Here is a 26,734-nt window from a genome sequence, read left to right on the forward strand (position 1 = left end):
CCATTCTTCATTCTTCAACCTCCATACACCTCCATACACCTCCATACACATCTGCCGCAACCCTACCACCATAATCAACCATCCTCCATCCCTCTAAACAAGAAAACATCATCCAAAACCCCCAATTCCACCACACACAATCCAAAACCCCCAATTCCACCACACACACCTTGTGCCGCAGCAAGGAGGAGGAAGAGGAGCCAAGCCGTGCATCAAATCCATATGGGAATTGCTGAAACGTTTAGGTGAAATCTTTCTTATGATTTCAATGTTTAAATTCAATAATCTTTGTTTTGCAAGCATGAGGAACTAATCCCCTTTTGGCTAGGGGGAATTTCGAAACCATGGTTATATTTGCATGATGATTTGATTACTTTCAGTTGTGATTTCATGAATGATGAATTCAATTCACTTATCTGTTTTAATTAAAATTTGTTTATGTATATGAATTGAGAGTGCACACTTAATTTGTATGCATAAATATGATGCTAGGGTATAAGGAAACTGCACCTAATCGTTGGGAACTTATATTCATGAGTAGTTAAGATTGTTGGTCACAATTATGTTAAGTAAATTCTTGGCATAAGTATCATGCGCTTTCATAGTTACGAATGCCTCGTCAACACCTATGATTTCCATAGAACCTAATGATCTTTGATTGTCTTTCTATTATGCGCTTTCATATAGAAAACTTTTAAGGAATAATTTGATTGCAATGCGCTAATTCCATTCAATTCAATGACCTAAGGGAAATCTGAGAGTTAATTTAAGCGTACCTAATTAACTTGGGGTGTTGAGGTTCATAATTCATTGAATAAGCAACTGAAGATTGTGTTGTATGCAAGTATGCCATGTGTGGAGAAAAACCTCCTAGCCATCTCACCATCCACTTAATTCTATCAATTTCGTCCAAATCTGCCTAGTTTACATTATTGTTTTGTTTGTTTGATTTTCGTCCAAAACCAAATCCCCAATTGTCTTAGAGTGTCTAATTGGTTCAAATATGTTTTAGATTGTGTTTTTAAGAGTTTTGAGTCAAGTTAGAACCAATTTTCGTCCAAGTTTGTGTTTAGGCTCAAAACTGCCCAGTTTGTGTTTTTAGGCAGTTTTGGGTGCTTTTAGCCTATTTTGAGTCTTGTGAACTTGTTTGAGTCTTTTTAAGTGGGTTAAGTGTTTTAAAGGTCAGTTTTATTTATTTGAGTCAGTTTAGAGTGTTTAGCAATCCCTCTTAATCCTCGATGTAAGAACGATCCCTACTTATTTATATGCTACAATTGTCAAAAGAGGGTTAATTTGTGTGTTAAGTTAATTTTCGCATCATTCGGTGACATTGTTAAGTCACTAATTATACACCAAGGTTTATCTATAGAGTCCAACTTTAAGACATCCTCCCAAAGAGAGCATTGCATATGTTTTTGCGTGAGGGAAGGCATAAAAAAAGGTAACAACTTGATCTTGGTTACTAATTAAATCCTTAACAAAACAATGAATAAATCTAGGGGAAGAGGAAATTATATTAATATCAACCTTGGAAGCATTCCAACATAAACAAAGCCCCCCGGTGCGGCCAACATGATCACAGCAAAAAACATTGTCAATATAGGGGTTAGTTTCTATAATGGAACATTTGAAGCACTATTGTAGTGGTAAAATGCATGGTATGGGACGTGCAAGTCTGCATGTTTTATTATATAAATTAACAGGGGTAGCTGAAGAGGTTGCATTGCATTCATGCATTATTATCAACAATGATTTGATATTTGGCTATATGATTTCATGACACTTAATTTAATATTGTCAATTTACTGTGATAAGGTTATGTCCTTACTGAGCTATTGAAGCTCATTCCTCTATTGTCAGGTTTACGAACTAGACATTCAAGAGAGCAGGTAGGATGAGATTGGATTAGATTGGAGTAGAAAAAGTTTATTCATCTATTTACTGTAGGTTGTAAATAATTCTTGATTTGTTTACGAATCATGAATTATTTTTATAAGAGGAATTTATTTTCCAACCTGTTTTCAATTTCCTTTTATTTATTGAGCTTTTAACTCACATTTCGGATTTGCAGTCGGTGTCACCATGGAGCCTACAAGCTCTAAGGAGTGTAGACCAAACAACATCATCCTGTTGAAATGGCATACGTTTGATCATATCCTCTGCTTCACCTAACCGTCCAGCTTGATAGTGGAGATCAACCGTGCAGCCATAGTGTTCTTTTGCAGGATTAATCCCAAAGTCATTGCTCATTGAATTGTAGTGGAAACCAAGATCAACCATTCCAGCATGGCAACAAGCAACAAGAACACCGATGAAGGTCACCAAGTCTGGTTTCAGACCAACCCTAGGAATCTTCTTAATGAGAACAATGGGTTCTCGGTAGAACCCATGTTCAGCATATCCATTAATCATCGCCGTCCATGAAATAATATCACTAAGTTCTGTCACATCAAAGATCTTTGCAGCTTCTTTTATACTTCCACATTTCGAATGCATATTCACAAGAGCACTTTGTACCACAGATGTAAACTCTAAACCGACAAACAGAACATGAGCGTGCAGTTGTTTCCCTTGTTCAAGCATTGCCATGCTTCCACAAACACTCAATACACTAGCAAGAGCAAACTCATTTGGTTGTGGTCCGTCCCTTCTCATCCACGACAAAAACTGAAAAGCTTCTTCCCCGTAACCTCCTTGAGAATACCCGGCAATTAAAGGGCTCCATGAAACAATATCTCTCCTGCTCATCTCATGAAACACCTTAGAACCTGAAGCCAAACACCCACATTTCGCATACATGGTTACAATGGAATTTTCCACCGACAACAAAGAGATAAGACCCCTTTGTAAAACGTGGGCATGCAATTGTTCACCCCATTCAACTCTAGCAAGATTGGCAACTTTAGATATGACACCTGCAAAAGTGTATTCGTTAGGACTGACACCGGCTTCCTGCATTCTTATAAAGGCTTTGATTGCACGGTCCTCTTGACCTGTCCAAACGTAAGTTGTAAAGATTGATGTCCATGAAAAGACATCTTGTATCCTCATTTTTTCACACAACTGCAACCCGTAGTCTAATTTGCCACCACCCTTATCCCAAATGCCCTTGCAGTAGTCACGATTGGGAACAACATAGCAAACAACACAGCAACCAGTTTCAAATACGGAGAGATTGAACTTTCTTTCATTTTTTCTGTTCTTGTCCATACAAGCTTCTAAATGATGCAATCCCAAATTACCAGTATACTCCCTATGAATGATCATGGAAGAATCAAAACTCACCTCACATTTGACCACCTTGGAACAATCAGAAACACAATCTTTATTCTGGGACTTCAAATTGAAGAGCCTCTAACTAATTGTTCCACCCTTGTCCCGAATTCCCTTGCAGTAGTAGCCCATCGAACGATTGATAACCACACAGAAACTTGAGTCCTCACAGCTTGCCAATAAATCCATTGACTCAAAACTGGAGAGAAACTTGGTACCTCCTTTATCACGAATGCTCGTATGGTAGCCAAGTTTAATATCAAGAATGTAACCTGAGTTCGACATTTTGTCGAACAGGTAGAGTGCACGCGAACCAGGCAATTTAGCTTTCCTGAACTCAACATTAGAAACATGAATTTCCAAAATAAAAACTTGGGATTTGCCATTCTTACAATCAGATTCAAGAACAGTCGCTGATTTCGAATGAAAGAACCTTTGAATATTTGTTCCGCCTTTGTCACGAGTGAATTCATGGAAGCCAAGCTTCAAAGAAGCAATGTCGACCGTTTGCTACAGTCCAACAAACACATGGTGGGCATCATTTTCACCAGATTTCGCAACCGAAATTAAAAACACTTTAGGGAAAGAACCCACTTCAGGAAAAGAACAAAGACCCACATCACAGAGCAAGGAGTCTTCACCTTTCTTGGCCAACAATTTTGAAGCATAAACTTTTTTCTCCATTCCTATAAATTCACAATCAGAAACAGGGAACCCAGAAACCAAATCGTTTGTGGCACCTGTTTTGTAATCAAAATCAAGAAATGGAGGACTTCGCACAGAATCTTTAGCTTTCCTGCCAAACAAATCGAAAACCTTCTTGTTCTCCCCAGCCAGAACTTTCAAAGAAAACCCAAAACTTAGTTGAAATCTGGGGTTGGAACGAAATGTCGCAGAATCATCGTCGTGGTGTTTGCCGTAGTCGTGAACCTTCTTGAATCTCTTCAATATGGGTTGCAGACAAGGAGGACTTTTGGGCTTGTATTTTGGACGGTACTGAGACAAGAATTCATCCACTTCCTCTCGAGCACCAACCTTTTCCTTGTGGAAGGATTGAAGCTTGAGAACAATTTGATTAGACTTCTCAAGAGAGAGAGGAGATGTCGATTTGATGAACGGCTGATGCGTCGATGTAGCTGCAGAAGATTCCACACCAAGTTTTTCCGCAAGCAACTTCAATTGAAGAAGAATTAAATCAGTGGTAGTCTTGAATTCGGTCCGAAATTTGGCCTGAGAAATCCTGAATTCTTCTTGAGACTTCTTGAACTCGTCGGACTTGGCTTCCCGATTGGAAACCCTCGATTCCATGGTTTTGCAAAACGTTTGCGGCGGTATACAACGGAGAAGGATTGAGAGGAACGAACGTTTGGCTCTGATACCAATGTTAGAACCTGCTCTACATCTTCCACAATTGCACAAAGAGAGAGTAACAGAATAACAATACAAACAATACAATTTCATTAACTGCCTTTCCATCTTTACAGTCTCCTATTTATCCATTAACAAGTAACTAACTACTAACAACCTTATACAGATGTCATCATCCTAGTATGCCATCTGGCAGTACCCTAACACATCATGGTCATGAAATCATTTAAGTCAACCGCCGGCAGTCGTCAAGGTTGCAACTCTCCTCCAATCCCGTTAGCACTTCCATAACTTCTTCTGTGCTTATTTTAACGTCGCCATTCAAATCAAACGTCTGAAAAGCGTTCTGGATGTCTATCGTCCGAATCCCTCCGTTGTGTACATCCATGAACTCCTTGAAATTGATAAAGCCATCCCGATCCAGATCAACAATCTTTAAAATCTTCTGCACTTGTCCAACCTTGCTTCCCTTTCCTAGTGCTCTCAATATGGCCTTGTACTCAGGCGAAGATATCTTCCCGTCTTTGTTGGAGTCGAACTTGTCAAAGACTTTCTTCATCTCATTGTGATTTGGCTCAAAAGTAAGTGCTAAGCCGGAGTTTTGCCTGTCTTGGAAGGAAAATATCCGAGATGGTTTGCACAGAAACTTCCACTTTGAGAGGCTGTACTGGAAGTCGAGGGAGTTGACATTCGACATATCCATCTCAGGCGATCAGAGCAAATACCAAAATCAGACTTTTATTCAACGGTCCAGGTAACCGTCAATACAAGGTTGCAGAAACTTGGCATCTCCGATCTTTATATACTGTATACAACAATTTCATTCCATAAAAAGCTGAGGCAATTCAAGAAGAATAGATTCTTAGGTGATAAATGGCAGAAAAAAGCTAAGAATAGATAAGAAAGGAATACATTCTTTACAAGGGCTAAGCAACTACAATCTCCCCTTGAAGATTGGTTTTATTTTTTATTTGAAATTTATAAATAAGTACTCAAAGGGAGTTAAAACAGAACTCACCAAACTAATCGTAAAATATTTCCCGATATACAAAAAAATTAATAAGAAATAACTATGTTTAGCTCATGGCGGTTTTCCATTATCCAAATCCACCATCACTTCAATGTCCTTGCGAGCTGTTATCTTCTGTACGTATCCTACAATGATGAATATCTTGAGTAAGAACTCTAGGGTTGTAAATAAAAAACACAAGGGTTCCAAAAAAAGATTTGCGTTCATAAATGATGACCCAAATGAATCAGTAAAGTTTCCATTCGAGCTTTGCACAAGCTTTGATGCCTATTAACTTTAAGCATCCTACCCGTAGGGTTCTTTCATAACGTAAATGTTAAAGTTGTCTTCCGCATCATCAAATATTCTCATATACCTCCCCTTTACAACATGGAATTGTGCCCAACTGCGTGCCAAACATTTTCATTGCTCCTATTTCTGGCACTAAACCTCCAACCAAGAGAAGAAAGTTGGCAGACCTAGGCAGTATTGGAGTTAAAGCAAAAGAATTGAAAAATGGTAGAGACACGCTTATCTTAAATTCCATACATCTTCAGATGATATATCATTTCATTACCTAAGTTTAAAACTTAAACCTTATTTGAGGACTGGACTCGAAAACATGCATCTACCGCAATGTATTAAAAGGCCAAGGCGTGGGCGAGGCGTCCCATGGATAGCCCCGTCTAGGTGTGAGGCGAAGCTTCACGGTACCTAAAATTTTAATATATATTACATATATAATTATATTTTATAGATATACTACTTTGTAAAACAAATATAATTATAACTAAATCAAAGATAATAACATCTTCTTCATTACTAAGTCTAGTTGTACTTAGAAACTATGTCATAAAGTCTTAAAATGTTGTAATTATTTGTTTTATTGTAAGCAATTATAGAGAACTTTAAGAGAAATAAGGGTAAGTGGTCACAATTATAGGGAATTTCAAGGAAAATAAAGGTTGAGTGTCACAATTATAGGGAAATTCAAAAGGAAATAAGGGTTGAGTGGAGAAATTCTAGGGAATTTAAATGAAATAAAGGCTGAGTGGAGAAATTATAGGGAATTTAAAAGGAAATAAAGGCTTAGTGGAGCAATTATTATAGGGAATTTAAAAGAAAATAAAGGAAGAGTTAGAGTTGGAGTTAGACTTTGTCATTTGGAGAGAGAAGCTCTCTTTCTTCTTCGTTTAACTAGAACAGTCTCCTACATTTTAGAAACAAACATCAATTTTGAAGGGAAAATACGCCCATGTTGAACGCCTAGGCATGCCTCAGCCGCCTAGGCACACCCCGACGCCGCCCTACGGCCACCCCCACAAAACAGAGGCGAAAATCCAACCGCCCAGCCTTCAAGGCCGCCTAGGTGTGCCCTGAGGTGAGTTTTTTAAAACACTGATCTACCATGAGATTTATATGGGTGGCTGAAATGGATAATGGACAATAATAGGGGAGATGCAGCAATCTGACATGTTAACATATCTGTTAAAAGGCCCCAGGCAATACAAGTCATGATATTAAAGGAAAGCCTCAACTTAGCCGCCAGGAACCATTGTAAGAAATTCAAATATCCCGGTTTCTTGCTTCTAACTGTCACAACAAATCCTATCGATTATAGTCACACATGAGAGCTAGAAGGATTGCGTCCAACAGAAAAGACAAAGGTTGTATCTGTTAAGATGAAATAAGATGAAAGGAGAGCATATTATTTACACTCGAGAGTTCAAAAGTTAAAACCACAAGGATGCTTTGTCCAACATTAACCAGTAAGTTTAATGTACTCGGGATAACTGTCAATCACTACCTATATAGTTTCAAGTTTCACATACTTAGATCGTTTATGTCACACTAGACTAGATAGTACCGAAATATATATAATTACATAAATTAGTTGATAATGTACCATCATAGCTCCTTTGAGGTAACTTTTTATATTACTCTCTCTGTCTCACCACACACACGCAGATGGAGGACAATGTTTATGCCACCGGAAAACGGTTCAGCTGTGCTACTGCCTGTTGGCCTCAGTAATTGAGAAACAAGAGACACGATAGAGAACTCTATAAACTCTTGACATAATTTATGTATACAAGAGTTCAGAGAAACCAAATGGAACAACGACAACATAAAATTTCCTAGAGGCATAAAGAAACCAAGGAACACTTCCAGATACCCCAATAATATATTTCAAAGAATTATTCCCAAGTAAAAAATTCCATTTGTCCCCAACTAGTCTACATCTGAGAATTCGAACAATAACTTTGATTATGCTCTATTCCTGTTCAGTTAGGCTGTCAAGCCTACCAGTTGAATTATATAAGGCTTATATTGTTTAGAAAGGAAGAACTTTGACAAATCCAACAAGCCTACCGGTATTTGTACCAGTCTATGTTAAAAATTGAAATACACTTCTACACCTTGAACAGAGTATCACAAGAAAATGTTCAACATGATGGTCTCAAAATCTATTGTTCAAGAGCTAAAGCCTATTTACCTATGATTCATGTGAGTGTTTAAACCAGTAAACAGTTGAACAAACACATATGTAATGAACAATTCCAATCACAACCCAAAACGAGAAAGCACAAAATTTAACATGTAATCGAGTAGAACCCGTCTGTCACAAGCCTCCAACATACAAAGCACAAAATCAGCTCAGAAAACCCCAAAAATTAAAAAAATTTACAATCATACCGATTCCTTGGCAGGGTATGCATTTGCAGACTGTCTCCTTTCCTCTTTTGTTGTAATAACTTACAAATCCTGAGCCTTGGCAACTATTGCACTTTCCTGTCCATTCATACACAACTTCCTTGCAATCCTACAACAATTTCCAATTTTTCTTTTTAAATAAATTTTTGGTTAATGGATTATCCACAGGTAATTTTGCAAATTTGAACCAAATCAAAACTGAAATTCCGATCCTGACCTCAACTACAGGATCGCATCGGAGCCTGCGGTCAACCTCCTCCGCCGAGACGGGCGACGTATTGGGATAAGTCATCGGGAGAGGGAGGGCGTCGCCGTTGTCGAACAAATAGCTCTCTCTATCGCGTGACCATTTCCTCTCCTTGGCGTTCACCTTAACACCAGAACTCCCGCTGCTACCGCCCTCGAGGTCAGAATCTTGGCCAATTCGGACGCCGACAGAAGACGCGTCGACAGCGGTGGAGGGGAATTGGATTAGGCGGGGGAATGTGGGGCCCCGATGGAGGTCGCCGGTGGCGGCGCGGCAGCGGAGGGGTGAGGGTTTGGTGGGGAAGAAGAGGCTAGGGTTTGTAGCCAACATTCCAAGAAATGGTGAGGAGCTCAGAAGTCAGAGGAGCGACAGAGAGAAAGAAAGGCTATAAGTAGAGGGAGGTTTGTTTATATAGATCACCAATGCCGCGCGCGCGGCAACAGCAAGGCACACTAACTTGCGGTCCCTGTTCGTTTATCAAGTGGAAGCTTCACCAGTTGACCTAGATTCTCTCCCCTCCCATCTCATACCTTTTTCAATGCCTTTTATTTTTTATGGTAACGGTTAAGTAACGTCAACATTTTATATTAATTTTTTTATAAAAATAATAAGATAAAAAATAATAAAAATATAAAATATTGACATAATTTAAGCGTCATCATAAAAATAAAAAAGGATGAAAAAGGTATAAGATGGGGAGGACAGACAATCAAGTCCCTCCAACTTCCTTCCTCTCCTTTCGGCTCTTTCTCTCTCTACTTACATCACTCAACTATTATTATATTCGACATCTCACTTTCTTTTCCTTCTTTTAAAACCGATTCTCTCTCTCTCTCTCCCTCCCTTTCTTTTCGGCTTCTCTCTCTCTTTTCCCTCTCACTAATTGTTTTATTTTTAAAACTCTCACCCTCATTCCATCATCTTTTTCATCTCTGGAAACAGAGAGGCCGAACGGCCAAGGATCTTCACCCTCCATTTCTCCAGCAAACCACATTTTTCGACCAAATCTAGTCCCATAAATCCATATTTCGAACCTTTGGGACATAGGGAACATGACTACGTACAGCTTTGCATGCAGCATCATAGCAACTCTGAGTGCTCTACCATTGAAGATCCGAGAGCTTCGAGCTCTAACTCTCAATCTCAGGTGAGATTCTCTCATTCTCTTCAACTTCTGGGTTTCCATTTGTGATGGAAATGAATGTTATGTTAAGTTCAAACTTGAATCCGTGTGTTTTTAGCCCTGTTATCCTCTGCATGTGCATGCCTTCCCCGACAACGAACTCCGGCGACCTCCGTGGCTTTCGAGCCATCTTCCAACAAACCACACCACTTCATCTTGGTAAGCTCCAACTCTTTCTCAAGGTTTTCTTCAAGTTCTAACAAGGTTTCATGCATGCATGTGTGTTTCAGTGCGTTTGAGGGATGAATATCTAACCCACCAGTTTTTCCGGCGAGTTTGTAGGACTTCCGTTCAAAACCCGGTGAAATCTCTTTGGTTTGGTCGAGTTTGAAATCATAGAACTCTTTCCCAATGTCCAAAGAACTAGTTTCAGGCAATGCATGCTCAAATGCATCAAGTTTGTGCGAAACTCAATTTTGGTTGTGGCTTTTAAGCCAATTTCCGGTCACCTCCGACCAAGTTTTGTTCCCCAAGAGGTATTAAAATGCTCTCCTCGTCCCAAGCTTCGTGTTGATACCTCTTATGGGTAAAATGGTTGAGAAATGACTCGGTTGTGTTATTTTAGAATTCTCTAACAAAAATCCAATTCTTGTGCAAACTCGGGGAAATTAAGTTTAGTGCACTAATTCTTATTAGTTTAGTGATTAGTGTAATAATTTCCCGTATAGGAGATGATCACCCAGAGGAGTACTGCAAACAAAATAGTTGAACGGTTATGACCTACATGTATATGTGAGTGAGTCTTTTGTTTTTACGTATATATATGTATATGTGATTTTTCCCAGCAATTGCTTTTATATACTATGATGTGACATGCCATGTTTAGCTTTACAAATAGACTTTCCGTACATTTTATGTTTTTAATATTATTTGTGAGCATAAACTTGTGGCATGACATTCTTGCATGTTATCTGCTCATTATTACACGTTTGTACGGTGTCATTTAGTTATTTGTACTGTCATGGGCCAAGGACCAGCTTCATGTGTAGTTCACATGCATCGTTTACATTCACTTTGGATCCAGAGTTAGGTGATAGCCTATCCTTTTGTGTGATGTTTTGGAGTCATATGTGATGCGACTAGCGCAACTCACGTGATGTAGTACTAGAATGTAAACCTACACCCAGCCTGTTCCACTGTTTGAATATCTCTACAGTGGACTTGTGTGCCTACATAAATTAATGAGCAATGATTTTGTATAATAACAACTTGAGATTTAATGTTGAGATACCTTGTTGGTGTACCCTACATCTTTTCACTCACTTTTATTGCAGGGTACCGTATTACATACTAATATTATATTATTTTTAGGAAACCATGCTTATACCTTTTTTACAGCGAGAGGTTACACTTTTCGAAAAGGTTTTTACGAAACTTTATTTTCAAGCCCACTCACCCTTGTTTTTCGCCCCTCCAGGATTTTAGTGCTAGAGGTTTCATGACAACAAGGATGGTTGGCAAAAGCTGTTATGTAGGAGACTTCTCTTTTCGGTATAAATGTCATTACTTTTCTTTTACTACAATTTACCTATGCTCTGACATCACTTGTGTGATATGGGTTCAATCCCCGCTCACATGTGCACTCTAAATTAGTCACTTTTGGGTTTTTATTTATTCACATTTACCACGTCACTACACTTTATGGCTTCGTCACCTTCTAGATGTCGACCAGCACATCGCAATTCGGGTGTTCAGGTGGATATTTCGGGTTGGGGTGTGTCAGTTGAAATTATTAATTTTAAGATTTTAGTTATAATATATAGTTGAAACAATATTTTTAAATGAAATTAGTAGCTTTAGGATTTTAGTTATAATTTAAATTTGGAATTATAATTTTTGTTGAAATTAGTAGTTTTAGGATCTTGGTTATATTTTTTAGTTAAAATTTGTAATTTTAGGTTAATTTATTAATTTCAATTATAATTTTTTGTTGAAATCCAAATTGCTTTTCCCATCCTTCCTTGCTTCTAACTCGCTCTCAAAGCAGCAGTGTAGAGAACAGAAGTTTACCAAATTCTTGAACTTGATTACTACCACACATGCAAGAGAAAAGTACCCCAGCAATTCGGTTGGGAGGTACTAAATAGTATAGACCCGATTTCAACTGGAGTCTGCCGAATGGTGGTGCCTTACTTCGGTAGGGATGCACCAAATGGCATGCTCTGCTTCGGCAGAGGTGCACTGAATGGTATTGCTCTGCTTAGGCAGAGGTCTACCAAACAGACCTCTCCAGCTTCAGCTAGAGCCTCTCGAATCCAAGTCTAGGTTTGTCTCTCTCACAATCCAATTTCGAGTTTGTTTTTACAACATATGGTAGAATCAGGGCCTGCCAAGATGTGACATCATGCCCGAAGCGTGATCCTTGGCACTACCAAGGTGTGGCATCATGCCCGAAACTTCAAGAATTAGGGATATTGTTCCCGAACCTTAACCCTGCAGAATCTACTTTTGTCTTGATGGAATAGATCATTGGTTATGCATTTGTTTGTGCCCCTACCAATGTCGTTAAGGAGTACCATTCTAGTAGTCAATATGTGAGACTAATTTTGCTCCACCAAACATTGTTGGAAAAGCATAATTTTGACATGAATGACCATGTTGGCCGAATCCCCCTTAGTAACCTTGGTTTATTTTATGAACACTTTTTTTATGTTCTTAGATTCACGTTTGGTGTTTGTTTTAGTTATGGATAATCTTATCGATATTGTCCTCGAATATGAGTTAATTGAATCATGTTTCTTGTATACATGTGACCGAATTCAATTAAACACGTGATTATGTACAAATGTGGGAAAGTTAGTAGTCTGGATGAATGAGATACTACGCACTGGAGATCAATTAGTTTACCCGGTTGCACTGGATAGCTTACCCACATAGGTGTCGCCAAATCAGTTTACCCTATCGTAATGGAGAACATACCCAGACAGGTGTCGGACAATTGGTTTACCTTCTCGCACTAGAGAGCTTACCTAGATGGGTGTCGGGGGATTGGTTTATCCTCTCACACTAGAGAGCATGGAAGTCGTTGTCGTAAGAGCAACTAAGGAAAGCAGGACTACGCCCACCTTTATTTCATTGTCGTAAAAAATTTCCCCTTTAAGTTGTCAAATTTAATTAGGGTATCGATTTGGGATTTTGAATGGGGATTAGAATTTCTTTTTTTTTCTTTTTTTTTTTCGTTTCTTTTGATCTATTTCTTCCAAAATAAAAAAAAATAAAAATCTGCTAATCAATTCTAGAACAACATTACGAACACTTTTCTTTGTCAAACTTGACACCAATTATAAATCATCCAGAGCGTGATTTGAAAAAACCTACTATTGTTAGGTAATATGTTGTTCCTTAAGATATCTTCCAAATAGAATAAAAAATAAAAAATAAAAAATAAAAATAGGTATCTCTTCGAGAGATTTTCAAGGTCTTAATTAGGTGTAATCTAGTGCGTGCATTGCTTGCGCGCTATTCATGAGATATTTGTTTAAGCTTTAACCATGTCGTTGACACAGAGATAAGTGCTCAACCATTGACTAACTATTTGGCCGTTAAATAGTAGTGTGGGATGTAATTGTTGTATATACCTCTCAAGATCAACAACAAATACAACCATATAAACAAACCGAAAAATCCGTTAAAACCCAATGTCTTTGACTCATTCGTGGCAAAACTCTTATAAATTTGTAGTCCCATATATTCCCTTAGTGAATACACATACAAACTATTAAAAACATATTGAGAATAATAATCACGGGCATTTCAAACATGTAGTCATTCATCCTTTGTTTCCACCTCATTACCTTAGTGGTGCTAAACTCCAAAGTCCAAGCTCAAAGAAACCGCATTGACTATGGAGTCGTCGACCTATGGAAAACACCAGGAGGGCCACGTCGTGGTTGTAACGGTAAAACCCCACCCGCGAACCCCTACAACCATGGTTGCTCAAAATTCTTGGGTGTCACGATGCTAATTGATTAAGGCCCCCAATCACAAGGGTTAAAGATGATAAAAGAGCTAAGTAGGTGGGTCAAGATGGTGGGAAAACATTGGCATTTTGATGTAGCAGCTCTTGTGTACTTTTTTATATTCTAAAACGATAATAAGGGCCTTTCAAGGTGAAATAACCTTTGGGGTGTATTATTTGTATTGTATACGAAAACGTTATTGAAAAAGAAAAGTATTCTACTTCATATAGTGTTTTGATTTGTAAATCACCATTCAATTTGTTTGTATTAGATGCAAATTCCCTAGTATAAGGATAATCTCGGATGCTATAAGGACAATGTATCTTTGATTTTGATGCTAAGGCCTGATATCTCTTGTTGCTATTGAACTCTATGGACTTTGTTTATGGAAGTTGTACCCTGTAAAACTTTTTTGTGTACAGCAAGAAAAGGAAAAATGACACCTAATCTGGACACGTCTAATTATTACATGGCCATTCATTATATTTAATTCAAAGTGTATTCAATGTTTTTAGGGTTTTTTTTATCACAAATAGTCTATGAAATTGACTCGCCTCATCAAGATGGTCCCTAAAATTGAAATTCAATCACTGTAGTCCCTAAAAATAGGTATCACAAATCAATATGGTCATTCCGTCACAATTTCGTTAAAAATTCAGTTATGTGTTGTTGTGGCACATAATAGATAGCAATGAAACCAGGACTGTTATGTGTTGATATGGTCATTCCGTCACTATTCCGTTAAAAATTCTATTTTGTCCAATTCTTTCCCAGTTGGTGAATTCACTGGCCTTTTAGACCTAGGTAATGAACGAAAACGATGAAACCAAGCCGAAAATCCTAACAAGCTTTCGCCATTGTTCAAGCAAAATCGATTTCGTCACCGAATTTGAGTTTATTTCGATTTTTGTTTTCATTCTCAGATTCGATCTTAATGGAGGCGTTGAAGGTGCTATGCGGCTTGATTGCGTACCACCCGGCGCAATTCATTGAGAAACCATTACCACTACTACACATATTTTAGCTGAAGAAGATGAAAGATTATTTTTGTTCGACTGGGTTGTGTGAAGTACCATCTTCTATTAGTTTCTTTGTCTTCTCGGCGCCGTACCAAGGTAAGAAAAGCTTAATTTTCTTTGTCTTCTTCTTGGGTGGTGCTGCTGCGAGGCAGCCGTCGGGGTGGTGTAGGCTTTGTGGCAGGGGCCACGACATGGGCTGCTCAACTTGGCCAAAGCCAAAGGCTGGCCCGGCATGGGTAGAAGAAGGGGTGTGGCATGGGCCATAGTTTGGGCAGCCATGTATAAGCTGCTTACCAAATGGGGGAAACTACTTGAGTTTAATTTTTCAACTGCCATAGATGAAGTAATCGAATATGGTGCTGCCAAGATTAGAGTTGCTAAAGATAAAGTGTCGAGTGAGCAAACTATTGAGTGCGAAATGGTTGCTGAAGCCAGGATGCCTGCAGGAGAGCCCAAGGTTATCCAAGCTGCTAAATGAGTAGTCTGCTCTGTTTAGCTTGTGTTAGATTTCTGCGACCTTCATATAAGTTTATCAATTTGCTAGAAATTTAATAAACTCTTTTCGCTTTACTTCATCTTTGTTTTTCTTGAAACTTTGCTTGCTTAAAGCGTCTTGTAAAACATTTAGTCCTAAAACCGTCGGTTGGGTACGCTACTTTGAAAAAGGCTGACGATCACACAGAGTCACTATGGTAGTGAATTTTGGATTCTTGGGGTGTTGAGATGTTGAGTTCGTTGTCGGCTGTTACCCCCTGACCATTTGTTGCTTAGCTAGTGTTTGACTATTTTATCTTTTGAGCTGCGTGGCTTACATCACAACATGATAAAGATCTGTGGAATATGGAAATCGTTATCTAATCACATCAAAATAAGTAGTTGTGTGGAAATTCATGGGCAGTTTGCCCCATCCCATTGAAGAGGAGAGCCAGAGGGGTGTCCAAGAATTGGTTTATCTTCTCGCACTGGAAAGCTTACCCAAATGGGTGTCAGAGAATTGGTTTATCCTCTTGCATTAGAAAGCTTACCCAGATGGGTGTAGAGGAATTCGTTTACCCTCTCGCATTAAAGAGCTCACCCAGATGGGTATCAGGGAATTGGTTTATCTTCTCGCGCTTGAGAGCTTACCCAGATGGGTGTCAGAGAATTAGTTTACCTTATCGCATTGGAGAGCAATTAGTTTACCTTCTCGCATTGGAGAGCAATTAGTTTACCCTCTCGTACTAAAGAGCAATTAGTTTATCCTCTCGCACTAGAGCAGAACCAAATGGGTGTCGGGGAATTAGTTTACCCTCTCGCACTGGAGAGCTTACCCATATGGGTGTCGGGGAACTAGTTTACCCTTTCACACTGGATAACAATTAGTTTACCCTATTGCACTGGATAGCTTACCCAGATGGGTGTCGAGGAATCAATTTACCCTATCATGATAGGAGCATATTTATGCTACTTAGTTATGTTGTTTCCTTGCATTTAGTGAGTTAATTACTATTTATTTCAGTCTTTTATGTTATTTTCGTATGTTTTTAGGTCCTAATGGCAAAAGGAGCAAGAAAGGGTATTTTGGAGCTAAAAGGAGCATTTTTGGGCATGGATTGGATAGCTTAACTATGGAGCATAGAGGATGGACGAAATTGAAGTCAAGAAGGGCTAGGAAAGACTACAAATCTGGTGGATGAAGTCCTAATGCAAAGAAAATAAGGAAATAGCAAGAAATAAGGAACCTTATCCAACCTTATCTTATCCTATCCTAACCAACCTTATCCTTTCCTAACTCTAACATTATCCTATCCTATCCTATCCAAATCAGGTTAGGACTTAAATCTAGCTAATTAGAGGGGAATAATTACACATTTAAACACCTATTCAGTTTCTAGAAGCCTTATCCATTTGTTTGCCGCATGTGGACCATTCCTTGTAGGTTTAGGAGTTGCAATCATTCCTCTACACCTATATCATGAGTCCTTATCCATTTAGGTCCAGAAATCTACCCTTTACCCCTTCTAGAAGTCTAAATTCTGCCAAAAAATACCTAGTTTCTAGAAGCCCTTAATTTCTAGCAAAAATTCCCTATCCCTTTCCCTTTTGGTTTCTACAAAGACTTAACCCTTTTTCCATGGGATTGTGCAATCCTTTTCCTTCACTAAGTGTGCATAATTAGCCTATATAAACAGCCAATGCCTCACCATTTAATCCATCCACTCACTCATTCATTCATTCATACTTTCATCCATCAAACACCACAATCCATTCTACACCACCCTAGTGCCGCAAGCAAGGAAGCAAAGAGATGAGGACTTGTGCAATCTGCCATCCAAGGAGGGTTTGAAATCTGCCATTGGAGTGTGGAGAGTTTCTAGGTGTATTCTATCCTTTGTCTTAGTTCAATGTTTAAATTTAATTATCTTTGTTTTGCGAACATGAGGAACTAATTTCTTTTTAGTTAGAGGAGAATTTGAAGCCATGATTATATGTTTTATATGAATTGATTACGTCCGGTTATTATTTCTTTAGGCATGAATGTGATTTGCTTATCTAAGTTATTAAAACTGTTTTATGTATGTGGTTGGGGGTTAACACTTAATTTGGATGCATAAACTTGATGCTAGAGTATAGGGGGGTTTCACGTAATTGTTATTCACTTATATTCACAAGTAGTGGAGGTTGCTAGTCACAATCGCGTTAAGTAAATCCTTGGTATGAGTCTCATGTGTTTCATAGTGATGAATGCCTTGTCAATGCTTATAGTTTTCACAAAACTTAATGACTTTTGATATGTATCTTTGTTATGCGTCTCATATAAAGAACTTGAAAAAGATAATTTGGTTTAGATGCGTATTCCATCTAATTCAATGAAATAAGGAAAACTTGAGGGTTAGTTGTGCGATGCAACTAATTTGGGGCGTTGTCATTCATAGTGTAAAGGAATAATAACTGGACATTGGTTTGTATGCATATATCATGTGTGGAGAAGGACCCTCTAACTAGCCTTCCACCCATTCATTTTACTTAAATTTGTTTTTCAAAAGTGTTTTCTACAAAGTTTTTGTTTTGAGTCTAAAATTCGTCAAACACAATCCTCATGTTATTTAGTCTTCATAGTTGAGTCAAAACTTGTTTTCCTTGAGTCTTTTGAGTCTAGTCAAGTCCTATTTTCGTCCAAAACCTTTATTGAGTCTAAAATTGAGTCTTTTGAGTATTGGTTGCTGTTTTAAGTGTCTAAAGTTAGTTTTGAGTCCATAGAGTCTAGTTTAGTGTTTTTGAGTCTTATTTACATAGATTAGCATCCCTAGTTAATCCCCGGTCTAGAACGATCCCTACCTACATATCTACTACAATTGTCACAAATAGGGTTTAATTTGTGTGTCAAGTTAATTTTCACATCAAATTTTGGCGCCGTTGCCGGGGAACTAGTTTACCCTTTCGCATTGGATAACAATTAGTTTACCCTATTGCACTAGATAGCTTACCCAGATGGGTGTCAAGGAATCAATTTACCCTATCATAATGGAGAACATATCCAGATAGGTGTCGGACAATTGGTTTACCCTCTCACACTAGAGAGCTTACCCAGACAGGTGTCGAGGGATTAGTTTATCCCTCACACTAGAGAGTATGGAAGTCGTTGTCGTAAGTGCAACTAAGGAAAGCTAGACTACGCCCACCTTTAAGTTGTTGTCATAAAAAATTTCCCCCTTAATTCGTCAAATTTAATTAGGGTTTCGATTTGGGATTTTGAATGGGGATTAGAATTTTTTTTTTCTTTTCTTTTCTATTGATCTATTTCTTCCAAAATTAAAAAAAAAAAAAAATCTGCTAATCTATTCTAGAACAACATTACATACACTTGTCTTTGTTCAAACTTGACACCAATTATAAATCATCCAGAGTGTGATTCCAAAAAACCTACTATTGTTAGATAATATGTTGTTCCTTAAGATATCTTCCAAATAGAAAAAAAAAAATACTAAAAATAGTTATCTCTTCGAGAGATTTTCAAGGTCCTACTTAGGTGTAATCTAGTGCGTGCATTGTTTGCACGCTATTCATGAGATATTTGTTTAAGCTTTAACCATGTCATTGACACAGAGATAAGTGCTCAACCATTGAGTAACTATTTGGCCTTTTAATAGTAGTGTGTTATATAATTGTTGTATATATCTCTCAAGATCAACAACAAATAAAACCGTATAAACAAACAGAAAAATCCGTTAAAACCCAATGTCTTTGACTCATCCGCGGCAAAACTCTCATAAATTCATAGTCCCATCTATTCCATTAGTGAATACAAATACAAACTATTAGAGACACATTGAGAATAATATTCACGGGTATTTCAAACATGAAGTCATTCATCCTTTGTTTCCTCATCATTACCTTGGTGGTGCTAAACTCCGAAGTCGAAGCTCAAAGAAACCGCATTGATCATGGGGTCGTTGACCCAGGCAAAACACCAGAAGGACCACATCGTGGTTGTAACGGTAACACCCAACCTGCGAACCCTTATAATCGCGGTTGCTAAAAAATTCTTCGGTGTCACGATGGTATTTGATTAAGGGTCACGATCACAAGGGTTAAAGATGATAAAGGAGCCGAGATAAATTAGTAATTTTTGTTAATGCTTACATTTTTCTATTTAAGATTTAGTTCTCCTTATTAATGTAAGGAGAATTTCTTAATTTTTTACTTGGGATAATTTTTTTGGATATTTAGTTTCTGTAATTTAATGATTTAAATTTTATTTCTTTTTACATTTGTGTAGATGTCTCATCTTATTTCTAGCCATAGGAGTGTGATGAGTGCATCTCCGCTGCCTCCCCTACCTGCTACTACTAATGCGACTGCTCCACCGCAGTTGGACCCTACGCCACTTCCCCAGGTTGATCTAGTTAGTCCCCAGGTTGCCCAGGTGTCGGTTCATCCACGTCTTCGGTGGCTCTTCCCCTTAGCGCGCGGCATACTCATCGGCGGCCCCGCACGCGCCAACATGACATCGGCTTCCACATCCGAGGTCGATGACTTGCAACAGGTAAAATAATTATAAAAAAAAGTCCGTTGATTTCATTATTTTTTCAGTTGTAAAATATTTTCTATTCAAAAAAATTTGTTGCATGCTCCAATTGCGTGTTTGGTGCCAATTTGTGTGATTTAATTGTTGCAAATGTTGGTTGGATATGAAAGATTGGTTATTACTGTTTGCAGGATTTGAGAAATGTTATAATTATAGTATATGTTTGTCGTTCTTAATTTTTTTGTAAAATTTTTAGTATCTGTTTGACGTTATTAATTTTTTTTTAGCTAAGAAAAACACCTGGGGTCCTTGCCGACAGTTGAAGACAACAAAGATCACTTGGGTGACCAACGATCGCATAACGATTGGATATGACGAGCAACATCGGGCCGCACTTATGCTAGATCAACATAGTGCATTGGTCCACGATGTTGGGCACATCGTTCAAACCTTTTGCACTATGCAGTCAAAATCTTGGTGAGTGATGTTGGAGAAGGCGAAGGCGAAGGTGTGCAATTATTTGTCAGTAAGTATCCATGTGACATCCCACATCGCCCAGGGGAGTGATCCTTAAATGTATATTCTCATCCCTACCTAACACGAGGCCTTTTGGGAGCTCATTGGTTTCGGGTTCCGTAGGAACTCCGAAGTTAAGCGAGAAGGGGCCTTGAGCAATCCCATGATGGGTGACCCACTGAGAAGTTGCCCGTGAGTTCCCAAAAACAAAACCGTGAGGGAATGGTAAGCCCAAAGCGGACAATATTGTGCTACGGTGGTGGAGCGGGCCTGGGAAGTGATCCACCCCGGGCGGGGATGTGACAATTTGGTATCAGAACCTAACCCTGGTCGCGTGTGTGCCGACGAGGATGTCGATGAAGGGAAATCTATGAGATTCATGTGGGATTTCTAGTGACTAGCATGCATATACAATTCAAAATTTATATACGAAAGCAACGGAAGCATGTCATACATTTTATCAAAGCTATAGTCATGCAAATCCCCTTCAAGATGCATAGGTTTATATAAGATGCATCAAAACAAAATTTATAAGAAGAACAAACTAGAGGTTTAGTTTTATACCTCTTGATCTAGATCTTAGACCAAGGATGGACCACCTCCAAGATCTTTGCTCCTCAAACTCCTTGAGCCTAGCCTCCCTCCTTGCTTCCTCCACTTTGTAAAGTAAGTGCTCCTAGGTTCTCTTCAAGTTTCCAAAGATATGAAAACCTCTAAAGATCCTCACCCACTTTGTAATGAGAAAGATGAAGGAATAACCAAAAGGGTGTATAGATGATTAGTTAAATCACCCCCTTGGTGGCCGGCCCTTTGTGTTCAAGAGAGAGAGCTTTTCTTTTTCTCTTTTTTTGTTTTAGAACACATCAAAACCCTAATGAATCTTTCACTATAAAGTTCCTTTTATTACATAAAGAAACAAGTCAACAATTGACCTTCTCTCTCCCTCTCTTTGGCCGGCTATATGTGTTTGGTTTGGGCTTTGGGCTTTTAATTATTTCAAGTCATCCAATGCTTGAATAAAAGCCCAATGGGTTTTGGCCCAATGGGCCTAATTAAACCCGAACGTTTCTATAAGCCCAAAACGATCTTTATCGCTTTTATGATTTCTTTAGACTTTCTAAATTAATCAAAACACTTAATTAATCCAATTAATTATTTCCTTCATCCATTAGTTACTCACTACAAGAGTGTATTGGTGAACAATCTTTTAGGTTCTAATTAGCAAGGCAGTGAGGTGATTGGCACCAATCCAATTGATTATCCAATCACTTAGTGAATTAAAACTTACTTTTAATTCACCTTCCTTTTGATGAACTCACAAGCCATGAGTGACATCTAACCATATATCATGGCTACCCAAGCTAATGTAGAAGTTATTCGGAGAACCTATTCAGTTGGAATTACAATGTAATTCGATCCTTCTCTAAAACAATACTTTCAATCACATTACTAGGGTATGGATTTATAATGTCAAACCCCTAATGTGATTATTCCTTCTTATATGATTCATTTGAGACGTATAGGAACGCTTTCCTTTATTACGCTCGATACTTCGGCCGAAGATTCCCGAATCATATCTTAGAGTATTCATCCTCTCTTATCGAGGATTAGAGATTCCTTGTTGTGCATTCACTTGCCTTCATGGCTAAGTGGCTTAACCCCAACGATGCCTTGGACACTCGCGAACGGAATGACTTTAACATAATCAAAGATTAAGTACTTAACCACAAGACAACGACGATGCCTCAGGTCAAAGGATTACTTACATTATTCCAACCATTAGAGTTACTTGCTTGACATGTGAGTAGACCTCCATGCAAGTACTCTCGTTCGATTGTGTTCAGTGAACTTGATGCGTGATTTATACGCACACAAATTAAACCCTCTTTTTTACAATTGTAGTATAAGTATAAGTAGGGATCGTTCTGGACCGGGGATTAGGAGGGATTGTTAATCACTTGGATTTGACTAAAAAAACGTAAAAACACAATATAAAACACTATACTAGACTCAAAGAATTCAAAAATACTTTAAAACATAAACTAAACAGATTCTAAGCACTAAAGAATAAGAAAGTAAAGGGGGGGTTTGATTTGACGAAATTAACTAAATTGCACAAATTGTAATTAAAGGCAAAACGTAAATATGAATGTGATGAAAATATGGATGATGGAATAGCCAAGGGGTTCTTCTCCACACATGTTACACTTGCATACAAGATTGATTCTCAGTTGGTCTTTCGATAAATTATGAAACTCAACACTCCGGGTTAATTATGTCCGCTTAAATTAACCGTCAAGTTTTCCTTAAGTTAATGAATTGGATGGGTTTGCGCAACGCAATTCACAACATTCTCCAAAAGTCCTTTACGTGAACAGCACAATAAAGATACAATCAAAGATCATTAAGCATTATGAAAACTATAAGTGTTGACGAGGCATTCGTTACTATGATGAGCATGAAACTCGTGCCAAGAATTCATTTAACGCGATTGTTTATAAGCAACCTCCACTACTTGTGAATATAAGTTCATAACTATTAGGTGAAACTCACTTATATTCTAGCGTCATATTCATGCATGAAAATTAAGCGTGCACTCTCAATAAACATACATAAATAAGTTATCAATCAAACGGTTAAACAAATTGAATCCACAACTTATGAAATTCCAACCAAAGGTAATCAATTCATATTGCAAGCATAAACATGTATTTTGAATCACCCCCTAGCTAAAGGGGGTTTAGTTCTTCATACGTACAAGACAAAGAGAATTGAAATTAAACATTGAAATCAAAGAAACACCTAAACATTCCAACAACTCAAACTTGAATTGTATGAACGTTTAGGCCCTCTTCTCTTCCTCTTCGTTGCGGCACAAGGACTAAGGATAGGTTTTGGGGTGGTGTGAAGTGTTTTGGAGGAATGGGGAGTGGTTGGAGTGGCTGCAATGGAGGAGAAAAACTGCAGAAAATGGAAGGGGATGCACGGCATAGAATGGGGAATTTTGTGTTGGTGTGTTGTGTGTTGTGTTGTGGTGAATTGAATAAAGGGTGCATGTGGGTTAATTAATGAAGGAAATGCATGTGGGAATGCATGTGGATTCAAGAGTGAATGATGGTGGGATGGGTGGATTTCTGGGATGGTGGATGCACGGCACAAGGGGATTGTCTCCTTTGATTTTCAATTTCGTCCATCTACTTGGCTTTAAGCATATGCAACCATTCCAATCTCTTATTTGCTCCAAAAGACTCCAAAAGACATCATTTTGCAAACTTTGCCCTTAGAACCTGAAAACACACAAAAGAAGCATAAAGGACTAAAATAACTAAAGAAACATAACGTAAATGCACGAGAACAAGCCATTTAAGTCGCATGAATATGCTCCTATCAGAACTCATTCCCTTAATGAGCACCTACATACTTGTCTTAGTGTCGCTACACGAATGGGATGAGACTTTCCATCCTTCCAATTGAAGCGGACATAGTATGTACCGGTCTATGGATTGTCAGTATCCCTCCGACAATCCTATGACCAGGAACCTTTTTGGACATGATGGTTATGAGAAGAAGGTCTCTGTAATCTAACATCATTAGGTTACTTCTTCCATCGATCCATTGTCCATGGATTCACTATTTAGGACATATTTTGTTCATTGAGATAGTCCTAATTAGTATCTTTGCCTTCCGATGTATAAGAGTCATATATATACATCAATTCATTGTCCTGAAAGGTTTCTTCCAAAGATTGACTTTCAGGGCATATTTCCAACAATCTCCCACTTGCACTAAAGTCAATCACTAGTGTATCTTATACATGCTAGTTTGAGTGAGCTTATGCTCGTAGGTTAACTTGGTTATGTATTAATCACCTTTTAATTTAAAAGGGATTTACTTATCAAATGTTTCTAAAACATTTTGATGATGTCTCTTTCTTGTGTTCGAATACTTTGATGAGACCTTGATTCCATGGCTTGAGCTATCGCCCCATTACGTCGTAGTATCCTACTAACGACCTTATGGTTTGGATTCAATCATTGGTTCTAAAAGAACCCCTTCCTTTCAAAACACCTTTTGAAGCAGTTTCTAAAACAATATATCGACATATATTTTGTTTGTATACTTTATACAAACTTTGCTCCAACCTTGAGACCATTGTAGTACGATACTAACAATACATTCATATGATTAGTACTTCATCCATTATGAAGTTCCATTTTTTAAAATGGGTTATTTTCACTTTGGTTCGTAACCTAAGTGAATGCACGCTTCCAAAGTCCCACTCTGATGTTCCTTTCTTAAAGGCAATAATACTCTATCAGTTGCTTTGGTTCTGATCCTGGGATATAGTAATATCTTAAAGTGATAACCCATGGTTTTTCACTTTTGGATATCTACTCACAAGTCCATACATGTGTCCCTTTTGTGATTTTATGACACATTCATTATAAGGGATATGAAAATGATTTTCTATCATATAGGAAAATGCTTTCTTAAATCTTCATTTTATGATTTGAACCATGAGGTGACGAATTTGGATTGTCTTGTTGTTAAACTATATGTTGTGACTCATTTTGAAACTATTCCCTTTTGTTTCATCAACTTGTCCATATGCTTTGTTATTAGCTTGTTCTCATAAAAGAGAATGATGGACAACTTCCAACATATAACCATTTTATGCTAGGTTGACGAAACTAACATTCAAAGACTATTCTTTAGAATGTTACACAACATAGAATTTAACGTTTTGAAGGGCTTGAGTCTTTTAACAATTAAAATTACAAACTCTTAATAATAGTCAAATACTATTATTATTTAGACAACTATAAACCAATCATATTCAAGTTTATATCCATTTTTACACCTCCCACTATTTCTCATGACTTTAATGAGAAATAATTTCATACATTCAAAAATGTATAAACGTGGAATATACGGGTAGAGGACATTGTGTAGTAGCTTTAAAACCTTTCAAGCTCATTTGTTTCAACCTTCATTAAGTTGATGCCTTGTTATTAAGTGATTTAAAATCTTTAAACTTTTTATAGATTTAGACACTTCTTTCTTGGTTTTAATCACTAACACACTTAACATTTTAAAAACAATTTTAAGAATGCCCAATTAGTTGTTCAAAACTACTAATTGAATCAAGAGTGACCTTGATTATTGTGGTTTAAGTGATAACCATATAAGAAACGTTTTTCTTATTACTTATATCATTATAGTGTGATATAATTCTTGTATCTCAACTAGGATACAACAAGACAATATTCAATTCATAACACTACTTTAAGGAAATAATATATTAGAAGGCATTCTTCACATTACATTAATATGATAATTCAAACATTCATAATGTTTAATACAAAAGACATTAGCTCTATACTTTTAGAGACTAATTAAAATACCTTCATACATTTAGGCAATATTAGTGATCATCCATCATATGAAGCCACATAATAAGTTCTTAACAAAATAAGAGAGTTTAAAGACAATCTTTAAATGCCTAACAAACTTCCGAAGTAGTAAGCAAAAACATGGTGATCGAACCCTTCTCCACTTTTCCTTTGCTTGTTCCTCTTCTACTTGGCTTCTCCACCTATATACAATTATACAAGTGATTAGCCTTTTATATCAAATATAAATATTTAGAAGATCTAACATTTAGAATTGAAGATAAGAACATAAACCATACCTTTTGGTTTGTCCTTAAGAGTTGCAAGGTAAAACCTGCAATTCCTCCTCCAATGCCCCTCCTTTCCACAGTGGTGGCAAGTCCCCTTGGGCTCCATTTCCTTTTTCTTTTTCTTCACTCCTCCTTTCGGCTTAGGAGTGGGAGACTTTATCTCCTTCCCCTTTCCTTTGCCATACGGCTTAGGATTGGAAGAGGATGGCTTGTTGTAGGCTACTGCAACAGTCCCTACAACGTTCTCTTTCATAGTCTTCTCAGCAGTTACTAACATATTTAGTAACTCAGAGAGAGTATGATCCATCTTATTCATGTTGTAGTTCATTACGAACTGCGAAAATGAATCAGGAAGAGAAGCCAATATAAAGTCCTGGGCCAATTCCCCGTCAAGTGGAGTACCTAGGTTCTCCAGTTGTTCTATGAATCCTATCATCTTCAGTACATGTTGATGCACTGGAGCCCCTTTGACCATCTTGGTCTTCACAAGTTCACAAACAGTGTTAAAGCGACGGTTGCGCGTCCCTTCACCATATAACTTCGTAAGATGGAGTATTATGGAAAATGCACTGTCCATGCCCTCGTGCTGTCTCTATAGCTCCTCATTCATGGAAGCCAACAGATAGTACTTGGCTTGTGTATCATCCTCAACGTGCTTGTCATACTTAGCACGTTCATCCTCTGTGGCCTCAGGGCCAAGAGGTATGTCAGGAAGAGGCTTGTCAAGTACGTAAATAATCTTCTCCAATGTTAG

At 37.9% G+C, this 26,734-nt stretch overlaps 2 protein-coding genes and 2 pseudogenes across 3 annotated transcripts; all 4 read right to left on the minus strand.

Moving 5' to 3' along the window:
• Positions 1-1,916: 1,916 nt before the first annotated feature.
• On the minus strand, positions 1,917-3,890 carry LOC148693508 (putative pentatricopeptide repeat-containing protein At3g47840 pseudogene; annotated as a pseudogene).
• Positions 3,891-4,708: 818 nt separating this feature from the next.
• On the minus strand, positions 4,709-5,344 carry LOC148693510 (calmodulin-like protein 30 pseudogene; annotated as a pseudogene).
• LOC148693509 (protein disulfide-isomerase SCO2-like) lies at positions 4,709-9,065 on the minus strand. Of its 2 annotated transcripts, XR_015952615.1 has the most exons (4): positions 8,583-9,065; positions 8,348-8,474; positions 5,660-5,796; positions 4,709-5,446 (listed from the first exon to the last, which is right to left on the minus strand). XR_015952615.1 is itself a non-coding variant. In XM_088678495.1 (3 exons), exons 1-3 carry the CDS (start codon positions 8,940-8,942, stop codon positions 5,723-5,725), a joined length of 561 nt encoding a protein of 186 aa, XP_088534621.1. In that variant the 5' UTR covers positions 8,943-9,065; the 3' UTR covers positions 5,569-5,722. The 2 variants fall into 2 exon arrangements, 1 of the variants encoding a protein (XP_088534621.1); XM_088678495.1 differs by lacking the exon at positions 4,709-5,446 and having other exon boundaries at positions 5,569-5,796.
• Positions 9,066-25,597: 16,532 nt separating this feature from the next.
• LOC148693511 (uncharacterized) lies at positions 25,598-26,510 on the minus strand. The gene is made up of 2 exons (XM_088678822.1): positions 25,990-26,510; positions 25,598-25,893 (listed from the first exon to the last, which is right to left on the minus strand). Exons 1-2 carry the CDS (start codon positions 26,453-26,455, stop codon positions 25,877-25,879), a joined length of 483 nt encoding a protein of 160 aa, XP_088534948.1. The 5' UTR covers positions 26,456-26,510; the 3' UTR covers positions 25,598-25,876.
• Between the last annotated feature and the right edge of the window lie 224 nt (positions 26,511-26,734).

This window comes from Pyrus communis, chromosome 10, assembly GCF_041283825.1.
Source record: "Pyrus communis isolate YQ-2024b chromosome 10, ASM4128382v1, whole genome shotgun sequence".
NCBI classification, from domain to species: Eukaryota; Viridiplantae; Streptophyta; class Magnoliopsida; order Rosales; family Rosaceae; genus Pyrus; species Pyrus communis.